The sequence below is a fragment of the Biomphalaria glabrata genome, chromosome 12 (genome assembly GCF_947242115.1).
Source record: "Biomphalaria glabrata chromosome 12, xgBioGlab47.1, whole genome shotgun sequence".
In the NCBI taxonomy this organism is placed as follows: domain Eukaryota; kingdom Metazoa; phylum Mollusca; class Gastropoda; family Planorbidae; genus Biomphalaria; species Biomphalaria glabrata.
Window position 1 is genome coordinate 17,320,403 of NC_074722.1, and position 22,997 is coordinate 17,343,399.

Genomic DNA, 22,997 nt, shown 5'->3' on the forward strand with positions numbered 1-22,997 from the left:
AAACAAGAAGAAAACTTGTTCGGGCCTTTGTGTCTTGCTGCTGTCACTTTTTTTAAAAAACGTTTTCTGCATTGAATTTTTTTTTCTTTGGTCGCGACCAGACCGGCCCTTTTGGTACCGGCCCACCGGGCATTTGCCCGTTTGCCCATATAGCCAGTCCGCCCCTGCTTATAGTGTAGTGTATAATTTATCTCTTTTCAGCATTGTTCCTTATAATATTGATATTTTTCTAATAGATCTCGTCCACTCACTGAGAAAATCTGGCCTGTTGATAAGGTCACGTTGCCCGTATCCACTTGAAATCTGGGCAGAGTAAACTCAGGCAGACCAGGTTTGATGTGTCCAGTCACTCGGATATAGTCTGTCATACCTCTGTACTCCAAGATGGCGACCACACCAGACGCAGATATGACAACGATGGCATTGCTAGCTTAGATTTGAGAAAAGTTGATTATGTCGAGAGAGTTTATGTGATTCTACATTGACAAATTAGTTTATTTGTATTTTAATTTCCCTTTTCTTTTTGTGATAGATACTCAATTTAATATTAAGAGTCAAAAGGAAAACGAAGAGAGGGGATATCATACTCGACAGGCGTTTAAAATTAATTGTATTGTTTACAGCAATCATTAGTTTTTTGCTTCATGTATATATTTTGGATGTTCCTTTAAAACTGAAGTTTATTACATCCTAGTCTTCTTCTACTAGCCAGCTTTTTGCTGCTGAGCTGTGAGCTCTTTTGAAGACTGTGCTAAGGAAAAATAGAGTTCAGTTTTCTTCAGTTGTTCAGCACTGCCAAAGTAGGGTCTGCCTAAGGTGGATTAGGAAAGGGCATTCAAAGAGGATATGGTTTACAGTTTCATGATGGTGGGTGCAGTTTCTACAAAGGAGTAGGTGTAAGGGATTTATTTTATTGAGATGGTACTTTAACAGAGGTGTGTGTCCTGTTCTTGCGGGGGAGGAAGTTAAACTATCCAGTTTGTTAGGCATGGTCATTTCTTTGTACATGGCTCTGCCTGTGTTTCCTGATGCCCATTGGTTGAGCCACTCCTCTTTGTGATTGTTGCCTAACATTGACCTTAGGGAGAGGTAGTTAACAAGTATATCTGGTTGTTCTATAGATGATCCTGTCTTTGATAGTTTATCTGCCTTTTCATTTCCCATGATGTTAATGTGTCCAGGGATCCACTGTATTGTGATATTGATATATAATTTTGATATCATCTGATGGCTTATTACAATTAGAGTTGTCGATTCACTTGGGCTGTTTGGGGTGCTGCTGTTAAGTGCTTACTGAGTGGATTGGGAGTCTGTAAAGACAGCAATATCTGATAGAGATTGCACACCTTCATATAATTTGTTTTTGACTGTCTGTAATGATATGGTAATTGTCCTAATTTCGGCCTGGAGGTTGGAGCAGTAATCGGCCCAGAGTGCACTTATTTCAAAGTGGTTTTTTTTGGGTGGAAGACCAGGAAGGCACCAAGACTAGCATTGATGGTGGCTTTGAAAGCCTATCCGTCTGTATATATATATTTATAAATGGATAGCTTTTTTTTGGATAGCTTTTAATTGTTTCGAGCGTGCCTACTTTGAGATGGTATGAGAGTTGATATAAGAGAGGATATAACAGATGATATAAGAGATGATATAAGAGATGATATACGAGATGATATACCAGATTATATAAGAGATGATATAAGAGATGACATAAGAGATGATATAAGAGATTATATAAAAGATGATATAAGAGATGATGTAAGAGATGATATACCAGATTATATAAGAGATGATATAAGAGATGACATAAGAGATGATAAGAGATGATATAAGAGATGATATAAGAGATGATAAAAGAGAGGATATAAGAGATGATATAAGAGATGATATAAGAGATGATATACGAGATGATAAAAGAGATGATATAAGAGATGATATAAGTGATGATATAAGAGTTGATATACGAGAGGATATAAGAGATGATATAAGAGATGATAAAAGAGAGGATATAAGAGATGATAAAAGAGATGATATAGGAGAGGATACAAGAAATGATAAAAGAGATGATAAAAGAGATGATATAAGAGATGATATAGTAGATGATATAAGAGAGGATATAAGAGAGGATATAAGAGAGGATATTATAAGAGATGATATAAGAGAGGATATGAGAGGATATAATAGATGATATAAGAGAGGATATAAGAGAGGATATAAGAGATGATATAAGAGATATGATATAAGAGAGGATATAAGAGAGGATATAAGAGAGGATATAAGAGATGATAAAAGAGATGATATAAGAGAGGATATAAGAGATGAAATATGAGATGTCATTAGAGATCTGGTCTTTCAATTAAGTTTACTACACGTGTCTTTATACAAGAAAACATATTAGTTTGTTATATATATAATCCTGTGAAATAAAAGCACAGTGTACCTGTTCCAATAATCCAGAGACATTTGCGTAAAATGAGATGGAAGATTGAGACTTGATTCTCTGGATCTCTGGCTTTCACCCACTTCAGGTCTCTGATTATCTTTAGTAAGGTCACTAGGACAAAGCTAATTAGTCCCATGGTCATGTCCCAAATTCTGTGCATTCAACAAGGAAAGTTTCATTTAGAAAACTACCAGCAATGAAATAAAATACCGCTAACTCAGATTATATAAAATATTAATTTGGTGATAAAGATTCAGACAAGGTAAAATTATAAGACAATAGTTTAGAAGGTATGCAAAATGTCCTTAAACATCTATTTATTTATTTAACTGTATTTCATTATAAGCGTGAATTAACACTGACTTGTTCTAGATAAAACATCCTCTAGACCAAATGTAAACTTACGAATATTTATTATATTTTGAACAGTTAAAGTGATCAAACCAGAGGTACCCTAATAATGAACAGTATTTTTTTCCTTTAGATATACTTACGACGGGGGAGCCCGCTAGAAAAGCGGAGACTTTGTCAAACAATAAAAACTAGAAATGAGCAAGCCCCCATTCTATCCATGATCTCATCTGATCCTTAACTAGCCCAACGATCACATATTGAGAGTAATATGATTGTATTATATGTGATGCCTCAGAAATAACATTATTAAAGTTATTGGTTCTTTGAAAATTGTTTATAAAACAAATGATTTTTTTTTCCTGTTTTTTTTTTTTTTTTGCCATAACGAAAAAGAGTCAATTTACATATGGTCACTATGCTGAATTGTAGAAATGAAATATAACAAAGATTTTGACGTTATGGGTTATGGTCACACGGTGGCAAGACCGCACTATAAACAGCGATTTCCTTGAGAACGCCGGTATGGACAGTATAGAGGGACCTCTTATGGTCCGACAGTTACGCTTGGCAGGGCACGTATCCCGTATGGGAGACGAACGTATGCCAAAAGCAAGTCTTTTTTTGGTGAGCTCAAAGGTGCTCGACGTAACAGAAGTGCCCTACGGAAACGCTTTGAAGCCCAGCTTAGGCTCCAACTTGCCTTAGCTGAAATAGAAGAGAGCACCTGGTTGCATGCGGTTTCAGAACTAGAAAGCTGGAGGTCACTCACAAAGACCGCGAGATACACATTGGAGACAAGAAGAAAATCCGCTGCCGAGGACAGACGCAGACGACGAAAAGAAAATGCTAATCGACCACATGTGGACAACGATTATGCTTGCCCTGGATGTGGCAAAACATGTAGGTCACAGCTGGGGTTGTGTATCCACGGGAAATACCACAATCCTCATTAATCTTCGGACTCGAAGACAAGCCTTATTATTGTCTGTCCCATTTTGTTTCTATCACTTTCTGAACCTACCCTATTCAGCTTCTATCACTTTCTGAACCTACCCTATTCAGCTTCTATCACTTTCTGAACCTATCCCATTCTTTGACTATGACATTCTGTTACCTTGTTTCTGGAAGTTTCTTGAACGTCAGGTACACCATATCAATAAAGTCATCTGGGATGTCGTCTAGTCCAAGGATGTTCTGTTCAAAAAAATATTTTTGAGTTCAAGGTGTGAAGACGAGATATAAGGACAATGAAAGTCAAACATATGTAAAGCTTTCTATATTAATAGGTAGTAAATATAATCAAATCTTTCCGGATGTCAGCCTTTCTCTCTCTTCTCTCTTTCTTAATAGATGTTATTCTCTCTCTCTCACTCTTTGTCTCACTGATCTCATTGTCTTTCTATCCTTTTTCAATCTCACTTCCTCTTTCTAGTAATATTTTTGCAGGCAAACCTCGTTCTCTTATTTATAGTGTAGATTTTATTTTGAATTCGATGGCTTGTTAACATTGGTTTGGTTTGTTTCATTTTTTAAATTTTAAAGTCTGTAAGAAACTCTCCAGACGACTTGAAGATCTGAACCTATTTTGGTTGGGGGATAAAAAAGAGGAGGATTTATTAACAATTTTTTAAATTGTTCGACTTGAATTTGAGCTCGTTGGCTCAAGCCTCCTCAAGCCGACACTCAAGCCTCCTCAAGCCGACACTCTAGCCTCCTCAAGCCGACACTCTAGCCTCCTCAAGCCTCCTCAAGCCTCCTCAAGCCGACACTCAAGCCTCCTCAAGCCGACACTCAAGCCTCCTCAAGCCGACACTCAAGCCTCCTCAAGCCGACACTCTAGCCTCCTCAAGCCGACACTCTAGCCTCCTCAAGCCTCCTCAAGCCTCCTCAAGCCGACACTCAAGCCTCCTCAAGCCGACACTCAAGCCTCCTCAAGCCGACACTCAAGCCTCCTCAAGCCGACACTCTAGCCTCCTCAAGCCGACACTCTAGCCTCCTCAAGCCGACACTGTAGCCTCCTCTAGCCTCCTCAAGCCTCCTCAAGCCGATACTCTAGCCTCCTCAAGCCTCCTCAAGCCGACACTCTAGCCTCTTTATAGTTATCAATTGTTAGTTTCACGCCTAAATTTTCTACACAAAGCTTACCACTATATAAAATGCAATTAATTAATTATGGCTAATAGGTAAAATAATCGGTCAATTTTTGTCTTGATTCATGTCTTGTTAGAGGCAATGAATAATTGTTCAAAGGTTTAACTTGATCCAAGAATGTGAAGTCTGAGAAACAAGGTGTACATGATTCCATTCATTCATCCTGACAGACCCTCAAGCTTTTTAAATATATATATATATATAATATAATCCCCGCATTTTAAGGAAGTTTTCGGTCTTGGCAACTTGCTCCAATACTGAATTAAAAGAGCATCTGGGTCTGAAACTGTAACTGGAATATCCATGGGACAAGGTGGGGTTGGTCAATGGTCCATTCTCCGCCATCCACAGAGCTCTCCAGATGTAACTATTTTGCAGCAGTAAAGCTTAAGGTGGACTGTGCCCTGGGTATGCCCTGTGAAATCGTCACATCCTGGATCCAGGCCCCTTCATGCTATGACAGACACGAACTGAGTTGATATAAGCTTTGTTAAAAAAGAACTTGCGCCTGTTCTAAAAGGTCTGACAGAAATTGTTTGAATTGGTTTCTTGACATTCACCAGCAGAGACGTTGGGAGGGAGACGAACACCTCCCACTCCTCCCTCCTCCTTCTCTTCTCCCTCCTTAACCCGTCATGAGTCGAACAATTGACAATGTGTCTCTTAACGCTGACAGATAGTTCTTTTTTTTTCTTTAAATTATCAAACTGATGTTTTTATTTCTAGTTAAATAACTCAACATAATTGTATCTCTTATTCATGTTTTTAGAGAATGAAACGGGTTCCTTGAGTCAGCCAACAAGTTCAATGAGTTTTGGTCTCTAATGCACGAGTAGATTAACCAATAACCTCAGCGTAAAATTAAACACTCTGTTGAAGGAACGTCCGTAATATATAAGATAAGAAGGTGAATAAGATAGGATAAGAATGTGTGGAAATGTGATTAGCCATTGTGAGAATGCCAAGCCGATGTAGACTATACAACCAGTATGTGATTTACTTTGACAACGTTGATCTGATGAAAGAAAATGCAAAATAAAAATAGAAAACTTATAATGCAATAATTTTTTTGAAAAGAATAATACAATTTAGAAAGAGTACAAGAGTGCACTTTCAAACATTCAGTTCATTTAAAATGTTATTGAATAGTCCGTCAGCAAGTATTTTCTATCATGAATTACAGCCCCTGGAATTGAATGTTTGTTTCGTCTACCTTATTTTATACTGAGAGAGGGAGGGAGAGAAAGAATGAGAGAGAGATAGAGAGAGAGAGAGAAAGAAAGAGAGAAAGAGAGAGAGAGAGAGAAAGAGTAAGAATGGTGCGCCACGTTTTGGCGACGATCATTTTAGCGCTGCGTTTTGGTAAACATCGACATAACTCTTGGCGCAAAAACGTCCGTCGCCGTAGCAACCATTCTTGTTGAACCTTGTAATTAAAAGCCTTTAAGATATTCTAAATAAATTAGATGACCTACTGACGTCCACTTACCTTGACTTGACCAAAGCCTATTGTGATTGCTGCCGCAGTTGTGAATGCGTTAATTACTGGATATGAAATAAAATTGACGAGAATTCCTAAAGGAAAAAATTAGAACGTTTTATCTTTATGGTAATTGTTCCCCACCTAAAACAGTTTGATTACAATTATCTACCTCAGGAAAACTACTACGGACACTAATAGCATATGTGGATACCACAAAGTAGAAAGTAAGGCGTATGTATGTATGTTACGAATAGATATCAAAACCGTTTTGACCAATCTTGATAAAACTTGGCATATATGTTCCTTGGGTACTAACTGGAACCGTGACGTATGTAAAGTAGCCCTAAAACAAACGTAAGACCCTCAAAAAATAAATTGCCCAACTCTATGAAAGTATTGTTATTTTATGGATCTAGGCCATGTTTACCATGTTTACATGAGAAAAGATAGAAAGGATCTAGATCTAGATCTAATTTTAGAACTACACTTTTGCGCAGATAGTTTTTACTTTGACACATGAAAATTACAAAATATAGTCTATTATTTCATTATTTAATAAAATTAAGCTTCAAATTTGTCTTTCAAAAACCTTTTTTTTACATAAAGTCCTGACGTACATTCTTTCATTAGACAAGACTGAAATGTTACACATCTCTCTAATCAACTCTAGTCCTAGGTCTAATTCCACTCTAAGATGATAGAACTTCTATTCCCAAATGAACGTTAATTGTCCATTCATTTCATATTTTAATAAAATTAACTTCCAAATTTGTTCTTCTAAAGCATTTTTACATACATTCGTTTGCTATAGCTGCGAAGCCATGTTGACAGACATTTTAAAAGTTCCATTCATGTGTCGTGCAAACCTTACATGCGCAGTGAAAACACACTGCGATTGGACAGGCAAATGAGGCTCTATATGGGTGATATTAAATATACTAACATAAAATAATAAGCTTATTGAACCTTCAATTCAATCTGAAACTGATAGATCAAGAATGTTTAGTGAAAGTAGATGTATTTTACTTATTTCAAACAAATGAAGGTTTAATCTAGGTCAAAATCTATATTAGACTCTAAATCTAGATCTCAATATTTATGGAAGCAAATCTTTTTGTAACAAAAATGGATGTAGGTCGATTAGCTTTTTTAATAGCTCTATTCATACTATTTTTACATTTAGGCATTCGCCTTACTTATAACATTATTATTTTGTTTAATTGTTTCTAATTATTAGAATAGCTTTCATAAAACGCTACCTTCTTATTTATAGCATGATCAGAGCGCTATGGTCCAATGACATTTGTGGACCAGTGGGGTGTGGGTATCTGGGAGAAGGTTTTCTGTGCTGCTCAGTAAACACAGCTCTGCTCGAGTCGGGTGTGCAACCTTAAGCCCCCTTCATAGGTAGCCAAGACAAGCCAAGTTCAAGCGTACTTAGCCTCTCGACCACGCTTCCCACAAGCTATTACTAATTTACTATATCAGTGACACTTACATTAAGACCCGCGGACCGCGGGTAATATACGGCTAGTATATAGATAAAGAAAACAGTGCTTTGTGCATTTGACTTAAATTATACTTTAAATCTAACCCGAATAGGAGGAAATACAAAGACAAATTAGATCTAGTTCTTACCAGGACTAAATGTGGCTCAACAAAAATGGTGTTATGTACTAGTTTAGAGAGTATGTTAGTTTTGTTAGACAAATATATTGTGTATTGTTTTAGTGACTGTAAAATTAGTGACGTAGTAAGACAAACGAATGACGTAGTAGACTTAAGCGAACAAATAGAGCAACATGGCGATAGTATGGAAGTAGTTTGTTTTGAATGATAGTTAGAGAAGTAGCGACGTTTATGAAGACCAGACGGACTTCCCAGTTATAAATAAATGTGCCATTTGAAACAGTAAAAGTCCTTATCAAGTATATTATTAGCATGTAATGTTCTGTGGCTAATGTAAAGTAATTAATGAGATAAAAGTGAAGTCAGATTCTATTAGCCCACAACATTATTTCGGCTACCCCGAGGCCAGAACGAGCAACGAGCCAGAACCTGAGATCAGAAGAAACAAGATTCATTAATAGAGATTCCCCACTAGAGATTCGTCGCCTGCCTGAATAGATTTAGAACTTAGATTTACTTGTTTAGCAGAAGTTGAGCCGTTACAGCCCGAAATGAGCCGATGAATCAGAGTTCGTGGGACACTGAGAAGCCAACAGTTTTGCTTCGCTGTCAATATTGCTGAGCTTTGAATCTATAGATCTACACACGAGTGATGGTATACCCTACTACCACACTGCGTGATCGTCTATCCAATCTTTGAGGTTATTTTATTCATTAAATCTCTCCCTTGGGTGAGACAGCACTACCAGATTGTCTCGGTATTGACTCTTGTCACTTTTGTTCCTGACCTGAAGACAGATGCCAGCACCAACAGACCAACATATCAGCGCAAGTGGAACGTTGAGCTATTGTTGAGAACTTTGTCGCCGTCAAGATTGGTATGTGTCGTAGCAGACTACATTTGCAGCACCACATCTGTGAGCTTGTTTTCATCGGGGACTGCGCTGCATCAGAGACATTATCGTCGAACTATTTTTGAATTATTATTATCGTCGTCATCATTGAATCAGACGCCATAGAAGAGATTCGTCGTGGAAGACATTGAACTGTTACTGCCAGATGAACTACACTCTTGCCACTTTAGAACTCATTCGTCCAAGAGGAACCTGAGCCGTTACCGCCTACCTTGTGGAACCGTGGAACCGGAAGTTTCACTGAACCGACATCGTAACCTTCAGAGGACATTACACCTGTGTATTTGGTGATCGCAACACTTAGCCCGGAGTAGATCTACACTTCAGCTGTGAACCGAAGCCTTCCAGATTGCCAGAACAGAGGAGCCTGGACTGACCACCGACCCTTGTGTGATACTTGTTGGCCGAAAATTATTTCAATATAAAAGATAAGTTTATTTTTCCTTCTATTAGTCTGTTTAAAATAGACTCTATAGTACTCAGTGGCCACTTGCTACTTTATTGCTACCAGTTTAAATCAGTGTGAACCGGGAGTGTTCTTAAAATTGGGCATTTACTATCATTTACATATACGTATAGTTGTAAAATTGTCTTGTAAGTAAACATGAATCTTTTTTTTTAAAGTTTCGTACCGTTATCTACTGGTGTATCACTCTTGTCTCTAATCTTCCTATCAGACGAAAGTCTCATTTCTCATTTGTGTATATGTATATTTATTTTTTTACTGAATTTATTATTGTTTTTTTTTTGTTGTTGTGATAATCTACTTATTGATAAAGTAGGACACACATTTTTTTAAGCCTTATCTAGCTGTAATCTAGATCTGAGATAAGTATAGACAATTTGGTAGTATTATATTGTCTATGTAAGAAATCAGTATTATAATCATCTCGGTAGTTAGCCCGATTGATTGTAAAGGGTTGGTCATTATTAGTATTAGTACTGTCTAGATCTTGTTTTAGTGTAAATCTAGTCTAGATGGTGTATTCGTTGAATATATATGTCTAGAAATGTGGAGTAATTATTGAGATAGAAGTAAAGTCAGATAATATTAGCCCACAACATTATCTTGGCTCTCAATCAAGGAAATCCTATGCCAAACTGGGATTCGACCACCTAGTGAGGTTGTGACAGAGAGTCGCATGAGGTGTGCGGGACATGTTCTCCGACAAAATGAATTACACATATCAAGAGTTGCGATGACATGGACGCCAATACCAGGTAAGCGCAAACAGGGACGTCCTCTTATAGGTTGGCGCTACACTTTCTAGGACCTCAGAGCAGAGGACACCGGGTGGGAAGAGACTTAAGACAATGCCAGTGACAGATCTTTGTGGAGACAGCTTGCCGCCGAACGGCGCGAGAGGATCTAAGTCTAAGTCTAATTCTTTTAAGTAAGTCTAAGTCTCTAAGTCTAAGTAAATCGAAGTCTTACCAAGTTTTAGAACTCCAAGAATGAACTGGAAGATTCCACACATGAAGGTCATCAGAAGGGCGATGGTCGTGTCCTTTTCTCCTGATGGAAGTACCGGAGACACTCTAGTGGCGAAGGTTGCTGTCATTAAAGACAAGATGGCTGTCGGACCCAGCGTAATGTCTTTGGAGGTCCCCATCAAAGCGTAGATGAAACAGCCGATAAAAGCCGAATACAAACCGAACTGGAGCAGATGATGTTTCAATTAAAATCATAAAATTTGTATAACACCAATAGAACAATCAATCGCGATATTTTAAAATCATCGGGTAATCTAATGGAGAAAATGTTCAAGGTTCTCTAGATATAAATATATAGATATTTGTGAAGAATGTGGGGCTATCTCTTCTCCAGGGATTCCAATCTACCATAAATCTACAAGTAATCTTCGAGTAATTTACAAATAATTTACAGATGATATAATTGTAATCCTGATGTAATTCAGATGATATAGATAATCTAATCAATAGGGAATCAAGAGGTAATCTAGAGATATATAAAGATAATCTTGAAATAATCTATAATGATGTTCTAATCTGCATGAAATATAGTATTGATCTAGATCAGTGATTCCCAAAGTGGTCTATATAAACCCCCAGGGGTCTACGAAGACCTCCAAGGGGTCTACGAAAGTGAAAAAATAAATTGGGGGTCTATGAGATGTCCACGGGTGTCTACGACAATAGATTTCATCCAAGCAGGTCGTTACTTAATTTTCACATTCCATTCATGTTAATATTTCCTACACTAATATATGATTTGTACCCGAGTTAATCCTTTCAATATTTATCCTGCTATTCAAACAAATAATTGTTGTATTCAATTTCAATACTTATTTAAATATCTTAATTTTGTCTACATGTAACTAATATTTAGAAAAAAAAAAGAAATGTAGACAGTACAGCATTAATTATTTAAAATTGGGATTCCTTCCTTGTCAAGCACACAATTGCCCAAGGAACCTTTTTATGACGATATGGATCTGCATCTGAGACAATGCCACCCTGACGAAAATTAAGATTTGAAAAACTTTCGAACACTCAAGTTCAGAATAGACCCACACAATCTCTGTTCGACATCATATAGAGAAGATGATGGTTTGTGAGCGTCTTACAAGATTTCTTTACTTATAGGGAAATACGGAAAACATCAAAGGTCAAACATTGATTCTACCATCCGTTTTACACAAACCTACATCTGTTATTATTGAAAGAATTTCTTTAAGCGACTATACAGTTTAAGGTTGCTTTGGTGGCATGAGTTATAAAATTAAAAGCTTCTTATGTAAATCTTTGCAAAAGATAGAAATACAGTTTGGTCTGACAAGGTGTAGCGCTGTGTGCTACAAACTGTCTAATGATCACCATCTTATCTCATCTATGCCTGTGGTCCTTTCTGAGCATAGGCCACCAACCAGCTTCCTCCAGGCATCTCGGTTCTTGGCGAATATCTTCAACTATTCCCACGTCTTTCCCATCTGCTTGGCATCTGCTTCCATATCGCGGTGCCATGGTAAAACTCGAGCAGCCTTCCATCAGTTGAAGAACACCTGGGGATCTAGGGAAATAAGCACCACCACTAAGATTAGGCTCTAACACCATTGTTAAGCCAATAGTTAAGCCAATACAACTTTATGGAGCAGAGACCTGGAGAACCATCCGCTGGCCAGACAAGATCTCGAATGAGGAACTGTGGCAAAGAACAAAGCAGCAGCCCATTGAAGTAGATATCCTTCAGAGACGCTGAAGATGGATAGTTCACACCCTACGCAAGCCTGCATCAAGCATATCAAGGCAAGCCCTAACCTGGAAAGAGGAAGAGGTTACTTCGCCTCTTTACTGTTAATGAAAACAGTTCCGCAGATTCAATATTTAAGCCAAACGTGAAAGATCAAGAAATACACGAACAACTGCTCTTTGCGAAACCTTTTACAATGATACTTAAGGCATATTAATTAATTAATTAATATTTAATGTTGGAAAGACTACTTCATAGAACAACAAATTCGTATATGAAACATATTATCCTAAGTTGTGTAGCTTTAAATTACCTTTTCGCTCTTCAACTCATTACAGTTAGAAATTCGTTTAAAAAAATGTAAATGAATTTGCAAAAATTTGCAATTTGAGCAGGGGGTCTACCGAAAACCAGAAAACATGGCAAGGGGTCTACGAGACAAAAAAGTTTGGGAACCACTGATCTAGATCAAGAACTAATATGCGTGAAAACAAGAATGTAACCTAGGAAAAATATGTATGAAATCTACAAGTCACCTAAAACGAATCTGCTTAAAATATAGAATGCATTAAGGTAGTGCTACGAAGAGCAGGGTGCTAGGGATCCGCTGTGTTATCAGCAGCAGCAGCCTTAGCTGGCTTGGCCATGTTCGTAGAATGCCAGAAGGTTGACTTCCACAATACATTTTGTATGGCGATCTAACAGAAGGCAGGAAAGCCGCTGGTCTCCCACTTTTACAGTATACCAATGTATGCAAACGCGACATGAAGATCTTTAAAATCGACACTAGCAGCTGGGAAAAAGTGGCACTGGATAGATTTACATGAAGAGCGAGCATAAAGTAAAGGTCCCGGATTGCTGATTCCGTAAACAACAGTAGTAGAAAGAAAGGTGAAAATGCAATGGCGCCTGATGATTACGTACGCCAAACCTGTGACCGCTGGAAAGGGAAAAGATCGTCTCAAGAGACTTAAAATGCCACAGACTCTTCGTCAAATCTACATGTGAACTAGAACCAATCTGTGTGTATTGTACAGATAAAAAATGTAGTTGTTCTTCAAATGATTGTAAAAAGTCTTCTACAAAACCTTCTGTTGGATGTATCCACTACTTCGTGCTTCATCTCTCCAACCATCTCCAATTAGATTGACTCAACTCAATGTTGGTCTCGGAGGATAAGACATTCACATCTCATCATGATACCAACAACGTTTTTACATTTCTTTGTGTTTACCTGAGCTGGAAGATCTGCAACCTGGGCATACGCCAAACCTTGTGGAATAACAGTCAGACCAACAGTGAGTCCAGCTATTAGGTCACTCTGAAATGTGTCGCATCTGTAAAGTCATAAATAATACAATTGTTTTAAAAGGACTATTAAAGTACTACTGTTTTCAAAAGAACTATTGTTTTAAAACAACTAAAGATTCAAGCGACATATAAATCTTAAAACTTTTTAAAATCTGGCGCAGACTCCATTTTCTTTAGAATGTTGATGAGCGTTCATTCACAGAGTCTATTTCTCATGTTTCCACATTTATTGTACATCCTTGGACTTGTGGTAAGATTTTTGTTTCATTGCTGGACTTTCAGAACGTGGCTTTAGTTTATATTTCACTATGTGCATGTACGTCTATATTTATTTATTGTCTTAACTTATGTCCACCCCGTGTCGACATTATTATTTCTACATTACTAAGTCTATCTTTGACGCAATGCTATATATACATAGAGTATATGTCCCACAATCATATGTATACATTTCTACATTATATTGATGTCAATATTTTGGCTGATCACCTTTGTAACTAAAGATCACTTTCTTGTAATAAATAAGTCTCTTACATTTATAAAGAAAAAATCATTTGTCTATTTTTAAAAAGTTTGCTTGGCAGTATTTAAATCAAAAATCACTTGCCTATATTTTAAACGTTACTTGACACTATTAAAAAATCTCGTGCATATAATTGAAGTGCTACTTTCATTCCATAAAAAAAACAAAACTTGCCTATATTTTGGTAACCAATGTATGATGGGAAACTTGTTCAGAAAATTCTGAAGAGTAAAAGTCTGGAGACAACATTGTTTGAGTTTCATCCCGACTTGAGAGATTCGCTTAGCTCCTTGTCTTGGAGGACTCTGTCCTTGATAAACGTCCTGTAATGAAAGGCAATCTGTAAGCAATGTAAGCAAGGGAGATAATTCAAATAATTCAATAAGTTTGTGTTCATCCATTTTTCTCGGTATCTATCTCTATTTCTAATGTCTCTCTGGTGATGCGCTCAGGTTCTCACATGATCTCATGAAGGCATGCTGAAATTATTTATTTCCGCTCTACTGAAGATAAAGAAGATAATTAAAACGACGGTTTAGGCCTAATTGTCACACCACCTCCGTATGTATAGAATAGTGTTTAGTACATGCCAAAACTTTAATAGAACAAAATAATTGTACTACTTTATTAATGTAAACGGTCTATAGGCAATTTAAACGCTAAATTTAGTTATTTTACATAAGCCTAATTCAGAAATTTTGTTTAAATTTTAAATGATTAAATTAAATGCACAAATTAATGAAACCAAAAAAAAAACACTTCTAGAATCGTATGTAAATCAAGCATGTTAAATGTTTGATGATCTAGGAATTGTTTATTCTCCTATACAGCAGAGCTACCCACCCTAGACAGACACCAAAGTGTATACTCACCCCAGTATGAACAGTTAATAAAATACAAAAAAAAAAATTAACTCACATTCTGTGAAAAGACTGGACAATCTGACTGATCAAGTAACTCACATGACGTCATCTTAAAGCTCTGAGTTTGACCACTCTTAATAACTGTCTTCTCCCGGGCTTCGGGCATCATTAACATTGACAAGTTCAAGAGAGCTTTGAAGATCTTCACGTTCAACAACTTGTGAGAAGAATCAATAAATTCCTTTCAATTAGAAAGAACATCTGACTTAGCTTACAAATACACTACTACATTGAACGGAATTGTATTGATTTTAATTCGTTTTTAAAACATGAATTTGACTGAGCCTTGATATATATATATATATAATAAATAATAATAATATATAAAGAAATAGGTGACGGTACTCAGTGATGGACTGCCTAACTTTTAACTAGTAATAAATTAATAATAAACGTTAAAATAGTAGAAAAGTAATAATTTATTTCAACACATTGTAAAAAGTGCCGGTACTCAGTGATGGATTGCCTAACTTTGAACTACTAATATATTAACAATAAACGTTAAATACATAAATAATAATACTTTTTTCCCACATTGAAAAAAGGAAAAAGGAAAAAGGTACCGGTGCGTACCGTCACAGAAAAAGCCCTGTATATATAATATATATACAGTGCTTTTTTTGTTAAAAAAAAAAAAAATAGGTGCCGGTACTCAGTGATGGATTGCCTAACTTTTAACTACTAATATATTAGCAATAAACGTTAAAATACAAGAAAAGTAATAATTTTTTCCCCACATTGAAAAAGGTTCCGGTATGCCGTACCGGTGCGTACCGTCACAAAAAAAGCCCTGTATATATAAAATTATATCTAATGCTATTGGATTACCTACATCTTTTAAAAGCCTCTTGTGTTTGTCTTGTCAGTGACACCGTTAAATGTCTCCTGATATATAGAATCATTGGACTATCTGGTATACATTTGAAATGATAGCGCTCTAACTGGTAGGGGGTTGTTTTGAGGGTATAATGACCAAGAAAAGAAATGTTTCTATCCATCTCGACATTTCTTTCTGGTAGGGGGTTCAGACACAACGTACAGGGAACGTTTTGATAGTCTGAGAAATGCAGTCAGATAGCGAATACTTTTGTTGGACTTAAGAATGTGGATTGTTAGATAAGCACAGAATTTAGGTCATAATTCACTTTTGTATTTTTTTTTTGAGTGATACAAAACAAAGGGAGGGCTCATTGGTTAGAGGGAGATATCTTTGTGTCCACGTATTCAAAAATTTAGATTTTGTTATAACTTGAATGGTGAACATGTGGAAATTTTTCCCTCTGCTTTAATAGTAATCAATCTCCGACTAAAAAAACTGTAGCATCGACAGTTATTACCTGACTAGTTTGACACTTGGATAGGTGTAGGACGTAATTATCTTCTGTCAATAATGAACGTCAGTGAATTTTATAATAAGAATTCCTTAGTGGTACTTACTTAGTCCTTTTGTCTTCCAGTGGAGCTTAGTGACACAGTAGTACTATCAGTCTTCCAGTGGAGCTTAGTGACACAGTAGTACTATCAGTCTTCCAGTGGAGCTTAGTGACACAGTAGTACTATCAGTCTTCCAGTGGAGCTTAGTGACACAGTAGTACTATCAGTCTTCCAGTGGAGCTTAGTGACACAGTAGTACTATCAGTCTTCCAGTGGAGCTTAGTGACACAGTAGTACTATCAGTCTTCCAGTGGAGCTTAGTGACACAGTAGTACAGTTTAGTGACACAGTAGTACTATCAGTCTTCCAGTGGAGCTTAGTGACACAGTAGTACTTTCAGTCTTCCAGTGGAGCTTAGGGACACAGCATAACTTCGCCATCGAATTCTATTCTGGGCTATTTCCTGCAGTGTCTCTAGTCTACTGATCTCTTCCCTGTTTGCTTTCCTCTTCCTGTCTGTTTTGCAATACTTTCTGTTGGTTCTGACAATGTATGCATAATTCTACTCCATTTGCGTTTCTATTGATTTGCATTTATTAGTGAATGTCTGGACCTTGTCTGTTTTGTATTTTGTAACTCTCTGCACCATTCAAAAGAACTGATTTCACATTTGAGTTGAAGATTCCATTTTCTTCTTAATAGTAACTGAAATGTATTTCTGATGTTTCAAAAGATCGACTTTTGACTTTCCTGTGGCTTCTTCGCCATACTCACGGCAGTGTTGGATATTTTTAAAAATTACTCTCTTTGTAGAAACAGTTTTGTATTTGTTTGAAAAAAAAAAGATTTTTATATTTTCTTGTCAATAAAATGCTCCGAGTCTATCAGAGGAAACATTGGCATCCAATAAAGTTACTAGTATTCACAGGAACTGTTCCTGTCTTGGAATGACGAAGTTTTATCATTAACAGAGTCAGGAGCTTTAGTTGCAGAAACAAAACAAAGACTAGCCTTGACGTGTATAAATAGAGTCAGGAGCTTTAGTTGCAGAAACAAAAAAAGGACTAGCCTTGACGTGTATAAATAGAGTCAGGAGCTTTAGTTGCAGAAACAAAACAAGGGCTAGCCTTGACGTGTATAAATAGAGTCAGGAGCTTTAGTTGCAGAAACAAAACAAGGACTAGACTTGACGTGTTATAAACAGAGTCAGGAGCTTTAGTTGCAGAAACAAAACAAGGACTAGCCTTGACGTGTATAAATAGTCAGGAGCTTTAGTTGCAGAAACAAAACAAGGACTAGCCTTGACGTGTATAAATAGAGTCAGGAGCTTTAGTTGCAGAAACAAAACAAGGACTAGCCTTGACGTGTATAAATAGAGTCAGGAGCTTTAGTCGCAGAAACAAAACAAGGACTAGCCTTGACGTGTATAAATAGAGTCAGGAGCTTTAGTTGCAGAAACAAAACAAGGACTAGCCTTGACGTGTATAAATAGAGTCAGGAGCTTTAGTCGCAGAAACAAAACAAGGACTAGCCTTGACGTGTATAAATAGAGTCAGGAGCTTTAGTTGCAGAAACAAAACAAAGACTAGCCTTGACGTGTATAAATAGAGTCAGGAGCTTTAGTTGCAGAAACAAAACAAGGACTAGCCTTGACGTGTATAAATAGAGTCAGGAGCTTTAGTTGCAGAAACAAAACAAGGACTAGCCTTGACGTGTATAAATAGAGTCAGGAGCTTTAGTTGCAGAAACAAAACAAGGACTAGCCTTGACGTGTATAAATAGAGTCAGGAGCTTTAGTTGCAGAAACAAAACAAAGACTAGCCTTGACGTGTATAAATAGAGTCAGGAGCTTTAGTTGCAGAAACAAAACAAGGACTAGCCTTGACGTGTATAAACAGAGTCAGGAGCTTTAGTTGCAGAAACAAAACAAAGACTAGCCTTGACGTGTATAAACAGAGTCAGGAGCTTTAGTTGCAGAAACAAAACAAAGACTAGCCTTGACGTGTATAAACAGAGTCAGGAGCTTTAGTTGCAGAAACAAAACAAAGACTAGCCTTGACGTGTATAAACAGAGTCAGGAGCTTTAGTCGCAGAAACAAAACAAGGACTAGCCTTGACGTGTATAAACAGAGTCAGGAGCTTTAGTTGCAGAAACAAAACAAGGACTAGCCTTGACGTGTATAAATAGAGTCAGGAGCTTTAGTCGCAGAAACAAAACAAAGAGTAGCCTTGACGTGTATAAACAGAGTCAGGAGCTTTAGTCGCAGAAACAAAACAAAGAGTAGCCTTGACGTGTATAAACAGAGTCAGGAGCTTTAGTCGCAGAAACAAAACAAAGAGTAGCCTTGACGTGTATAAAATCGCAAATACATGAAGAGTTTGAAGACTATAATTATAGAACAAAGAAGAAGATCAATAAGATGTGAAGGGTAGGGGAAACACCAAGAGACTAAATTTTTTATTTGTGCTTCCAATCTAATGATATTATACAGGAATGTTATGTACGAGTACCCTATCAAAAATCTAGAAAAAAAAAGTTTGAAAATGTTGCTGCTATGGCAACGGCGGCCATTTTGTTTTGTAAACATACTCTTACATAAAAGCTATCTTCTTTTGCATTTCATATTATTTTCTTTTGAAAATTTGCAGGAATGTAGGAAAATATAATTGCTGTTGAAGAATCGGATTACATTTTAAAATTTTTGAATATTTTTTGTTTTAGAATTTTGTTCCTACCCTGTCTATACAGACAAGTGTTTTTTAACAAGAAGAGTGCAAATATTTTTAACATTACCCCAATTATCAAAAAAGTGATCTGACACTTTTATTGCAATATATAAACTAAATAAGTGTAGAAAAAATTATTTGAATAGAGCAATAAATAAAAACGTTTTTAGCAGAATTAGTATGATAAAACTCGATTTTCAGAAAACGTCAAAAAAAAAAACTACGAAAATTCAAAATATCTCAAAAACTATAATAATAAGTTTTAAAAATTATAACTATTATTTTGTAGAAATATTAGGGTTATAACATGTGACAATATTTCATGTATGTTCAATGAAAACTAAAAAAGTTATAAAGTAAAAACTTTGTTGATGAAGTACATAAAACTTACATTTTTATGTAATTGAAGGAATGACTTTTTGTTTCTTTTTCTTATAAAGGTATTATGTGTGGTATTGAAATTAAATGCAATATTATTAGATATTAGATAAAAACAATTGATAAGGTATCTTATAGAATAAAAAAAATTGTCCAGCCTTATAGTAAAGTTAATTACCATGTATTAATAATTAGTGTCTTGCATTGATAACCCATAAACACTTAACATAAACACTACTAACATGGCTTTAGGAAATATAGATCATGTGAAACACAACTAATAGGACTAATTGATGATTTTTCAAAAGGTTTAGATAATAGTGAACAAATAGATGCTATCTTACTAGATTTTTCTAAGGCTTTTGACAAAGTTCACCACCATAGTTTGCTTAAAAAATTAAAATATTTCGGCATTAATGGTTCACTGCATCAGTGGATTAAAGATTTTCTGATAGGGAGAGAACAAACTGTAATAATAAATGGCTCTAAATCAACACCGATAACAGTAAACTCAGGTGTACCTCAAGGAACAGTCTTGGGTCCACTAATATTTTTAATTTACATAAATGATTTACCAAATTGCATTACCTCAGGAACAAAAGTCAGATTATTTGCAGACGATTGCATAATATATAGAACAATAAAAACAACACAAGACACAGATATTTTACAAAGAGAATTAGATGAATTACAGAAATGGGAATCAAATTGGAGCATGTCTTTCCACCCAGAAAAATGTCAGTTGTTAAGAGTAACAAAAAAACTAAAACAAATTAATTCCACTTATCTTATTCATGGCAAACCAGTAACACAGACTAAAAACGCAAAATACCTAGGTGTTATAATAAATGAAAAACTATCATGGAATCCACATATTGATGAAACTACAAAAAAATCAAACAAAGCATTAGGATTTATTAAAAGAAATTTCTATAAATCAAATAAGAACATAAAACTAAAATGTTATTTAACCTTGGTTAGGCCAATAATAGAATATGCACCCTTCGTTTGGGACCCCTCAATTCAAGAAAACATTAAGAAACTAGAACAGACACAAAATAGAGCAGTGAGATTCATAACAAACGAATATTCACATTTGACTAGAGTAACACCTTAGTAAAATCAATAAATTTAGAAAGCCTTCAGGACAGAAGGCTCAAAAGTAAAGTAGCAATCATACATAAAACACTGAACCATAATCTTCAAATACAAAAACAAAATTTAATAAAATACTCTGAAAGACACAAAGATAAAGGCACATTCCTTGTCCCATATGCTAGGACAAATTTGTACAAATACTCCTTCTTCCCTAGTGCTATTAGAGCATGGAATGGGTTGCCTGAGCTAGCCTGGAAAACCAGTGACTTGGCAGAATTTAAGTCATTGGTTAATATGCATGACTAAGTGCATGACGCGTAGGACGTAATCATCTTCTTTTTTGAAGTAACGTCTGTATTATATAAGATAAGATACTAAGATTTTGAGAGATTTTATTTTATCTATATTATCTCCTAAGCCTTACAAAGTATTGTTCTGATTTTTTCAAAGTTACCCAAAGTACTGCTAAATAAAAAAAGACCAATAACTTATTTCGAAAGCTGAGCTTAGCTGAGCCGAAAGACAACCTTTTCGACACAATGAATTTGAACTTGTCTTCAATTATTGAAAGTTTTATTTTATTTCGTTTTGCAATCTTTCTTAAGACTGCAAATAAGGTTTGAATCTGTAAGTCACTTATAGTTCAGTCAAATATGTTTGCGAAATCTGGTGTGGTCCAATAAACGACAAGTTGTTGTTGACGTGGCCATCTAGATATTTTTGTGAAACATTCCTCTTAAAATTTCAATCAGAATCCTTATGGAAAATGCTGTACATTTATATCAGTAGAACAATAAATTAACAATTGACTGATGAAGTCAATAGAAATGTGAAGCTTTAAAAAAAAAAGAACTGTATTCGGTTAGTTTTGTGCTTCAATTATTATTGAAATCTAGATCTAAATGTTTTTATTATTTGTGTCATTTATCTGTGTGTGCAGCAACTTAATAGATATCTTTATAGAATTATTGATTATAACTAGATTAGGTTCTCTAGATCTAGATTGACTAGACTCCAGAACTACCGTATATTCTATAGATAATATAGTAGTATAACCGTATATACACTTATATACTATTGATTTTGATGTAAGATCCAAAGTTATTCCGTCCAATTAGGTCTCTATCTACATTAGATCTAGATTAGTTATATTAACTTAATTTGAGTCTAAGATATAGATCTATAAATCTCAACTGCGAACTAGATTTACATTAGTTCTAGACTAGATCTAGACATTCTAGAAGTAGAATGTCTAGAGTAAGAGTCTCTAGAGAAGTTAGCCGTCTTACTTAATGGTCTAGACTTCATACCCAGTATAGTTCTAGTATAGTCCTTAATGAAGATGATCTAAATCCATATTGTCAAGTTCTAGATCTAGATCCTCGAGATCTAGATCTCTATAATATGTCTGCTTCTAGATTGTAGCATGCATCTTCCAATGCTTAGATTAGATTCTGTTAGCGCTAGTAGATCTAGAATCTAGACTTAAATTGAGACTCTTTCGGCATCTATTGCCAGAGTAATTTCCTTGTTTAAACCAATGTTAATATCTAGATCTACGAAATTCACATGATTCCTTTTAAAAAATTATTTGATCTAAGAAATTATTAGATTTAAAAATATAAAAAGAATTAAGCAAAGTTATAGAATCTATTCTATAGAGGACTAATGTGTTCATTTCAGCTGTGGTAAAGCGTCCATTGACAACCAATCGTATAAGAGAAAAAAAATCATGTGATCATTGTATACCAATCGTATTATTCGTGTTTGTAAACAGAAGATTTGTAGGTCTTAGCAGTTCTTTTTATAGTCAAGAACCGGATTTATATAGGAGGGGAAAATGTTCAAACTTAAATAATTTTGTTTCATTGGATGTCCTTTTATAGTCTGAGAAAAATGGACGAGCTTTTCAATGAGGCCAAAGATGGCAGGCTCCCTTTAATTATTGTTTATGAAAATGAAGTAAAAAAATTGGTATTTTGGTGATTTTCAGCTCTTAATATGACAAGGTGACCATTATTAAATGCATATTTTGCAAAATAAATAATATTTTTCAATGTTATCATTAAGTAAAATGTGTGCAAAACATGTTGAACTAATTGAAACATGTAGAAACTAAAAATCGATTTTTTTCCCCAAGACCATCATTTTTGAGTGTTTCCCCTACCCACATGGGCTACGACAAAGATTCGAACCGATGGATTCTCTAGTTGTCAATACCGACTAGCAATATCAAACTATCACCTGACTTGACCATCTAGGCCCCTCCCCAACTCCCTCCAAAACAAAAAGTTTTTAGAGTGATCACTAACTAGGAGTCACCTGATGACCAACCTAGAGCACTAGAGCCCGCACATATTTCTCACATGAGGTTTAACAAAGTTTGAAGCCCAGCGATTCTTCCTAAAACAAAATAAAGATTGAGAAGAATAATGTCCCCTTTAATTTAATTACTGATTAATCCCTTGTTATTTTTTT

At 35.7% G+C, this 22,997-nt stretch overlaps 1 protein-coding gene across 9 annotated transcripts in view; it reads right to left on the reverse strand.

The window, feature by feature from the left end:
- Positions 1-22,104, reverse strand: part of LOC106051564 (sodium-independent sulfate anion transporter-like) — a 39,989-nt gene extending 17,885 nt beyond the window's left edge. For 2 of the 9 annotated variants that reach the window (XM_056005238.1, XM_056005239.1), the window contains exons 1-9: positions 15,775-15,958; positions 14,938-15,099; positions 14,194-14,342; positions 13,420-13,522; positions 10,410-10,632; positions 6,438-6,523; positions 3,912-3,991; positions 2,441-2,595; positions 252-430 (exon numbers count right to left, since the gene is read on the reverse strand). In XM_056005238.1, coding sequence (XP_055861213.1) covers positions 252-430; positions 2,441-2,595; positions 3,912-3,991; positions 6,438-6,523; positions 10,410-10,632; positions 13,420-13,522; positions 14,194-14,342; positions 14,938-15,057 — 1,095 coding nt within the window. In that variant the 5' untranslated portion in view covers positions 15,058-15,099; positions 15,775-15,958. Of the gene's footprint in view, positions 1-251; positions 431-2,440; positions 2,596-3,911; positions 3,992-6,437; positions 6,524-10,409; positions 10,633-13,419; positions 13,523-14,193; positions 14,343-14,937; positions 15,100-15,774; positions 15,959-16,379; positions 17,258-21,829 lie in introns of those variants that run through there. The other 7 variants (XM_056005243.1, XM_056005237.1, XM_056005236.1 and 4 more) reach the window with 7 other exon arrangements.
- Between the last annotated feature and the right edge of the window lie 893 nt (positions 22,105-22,997).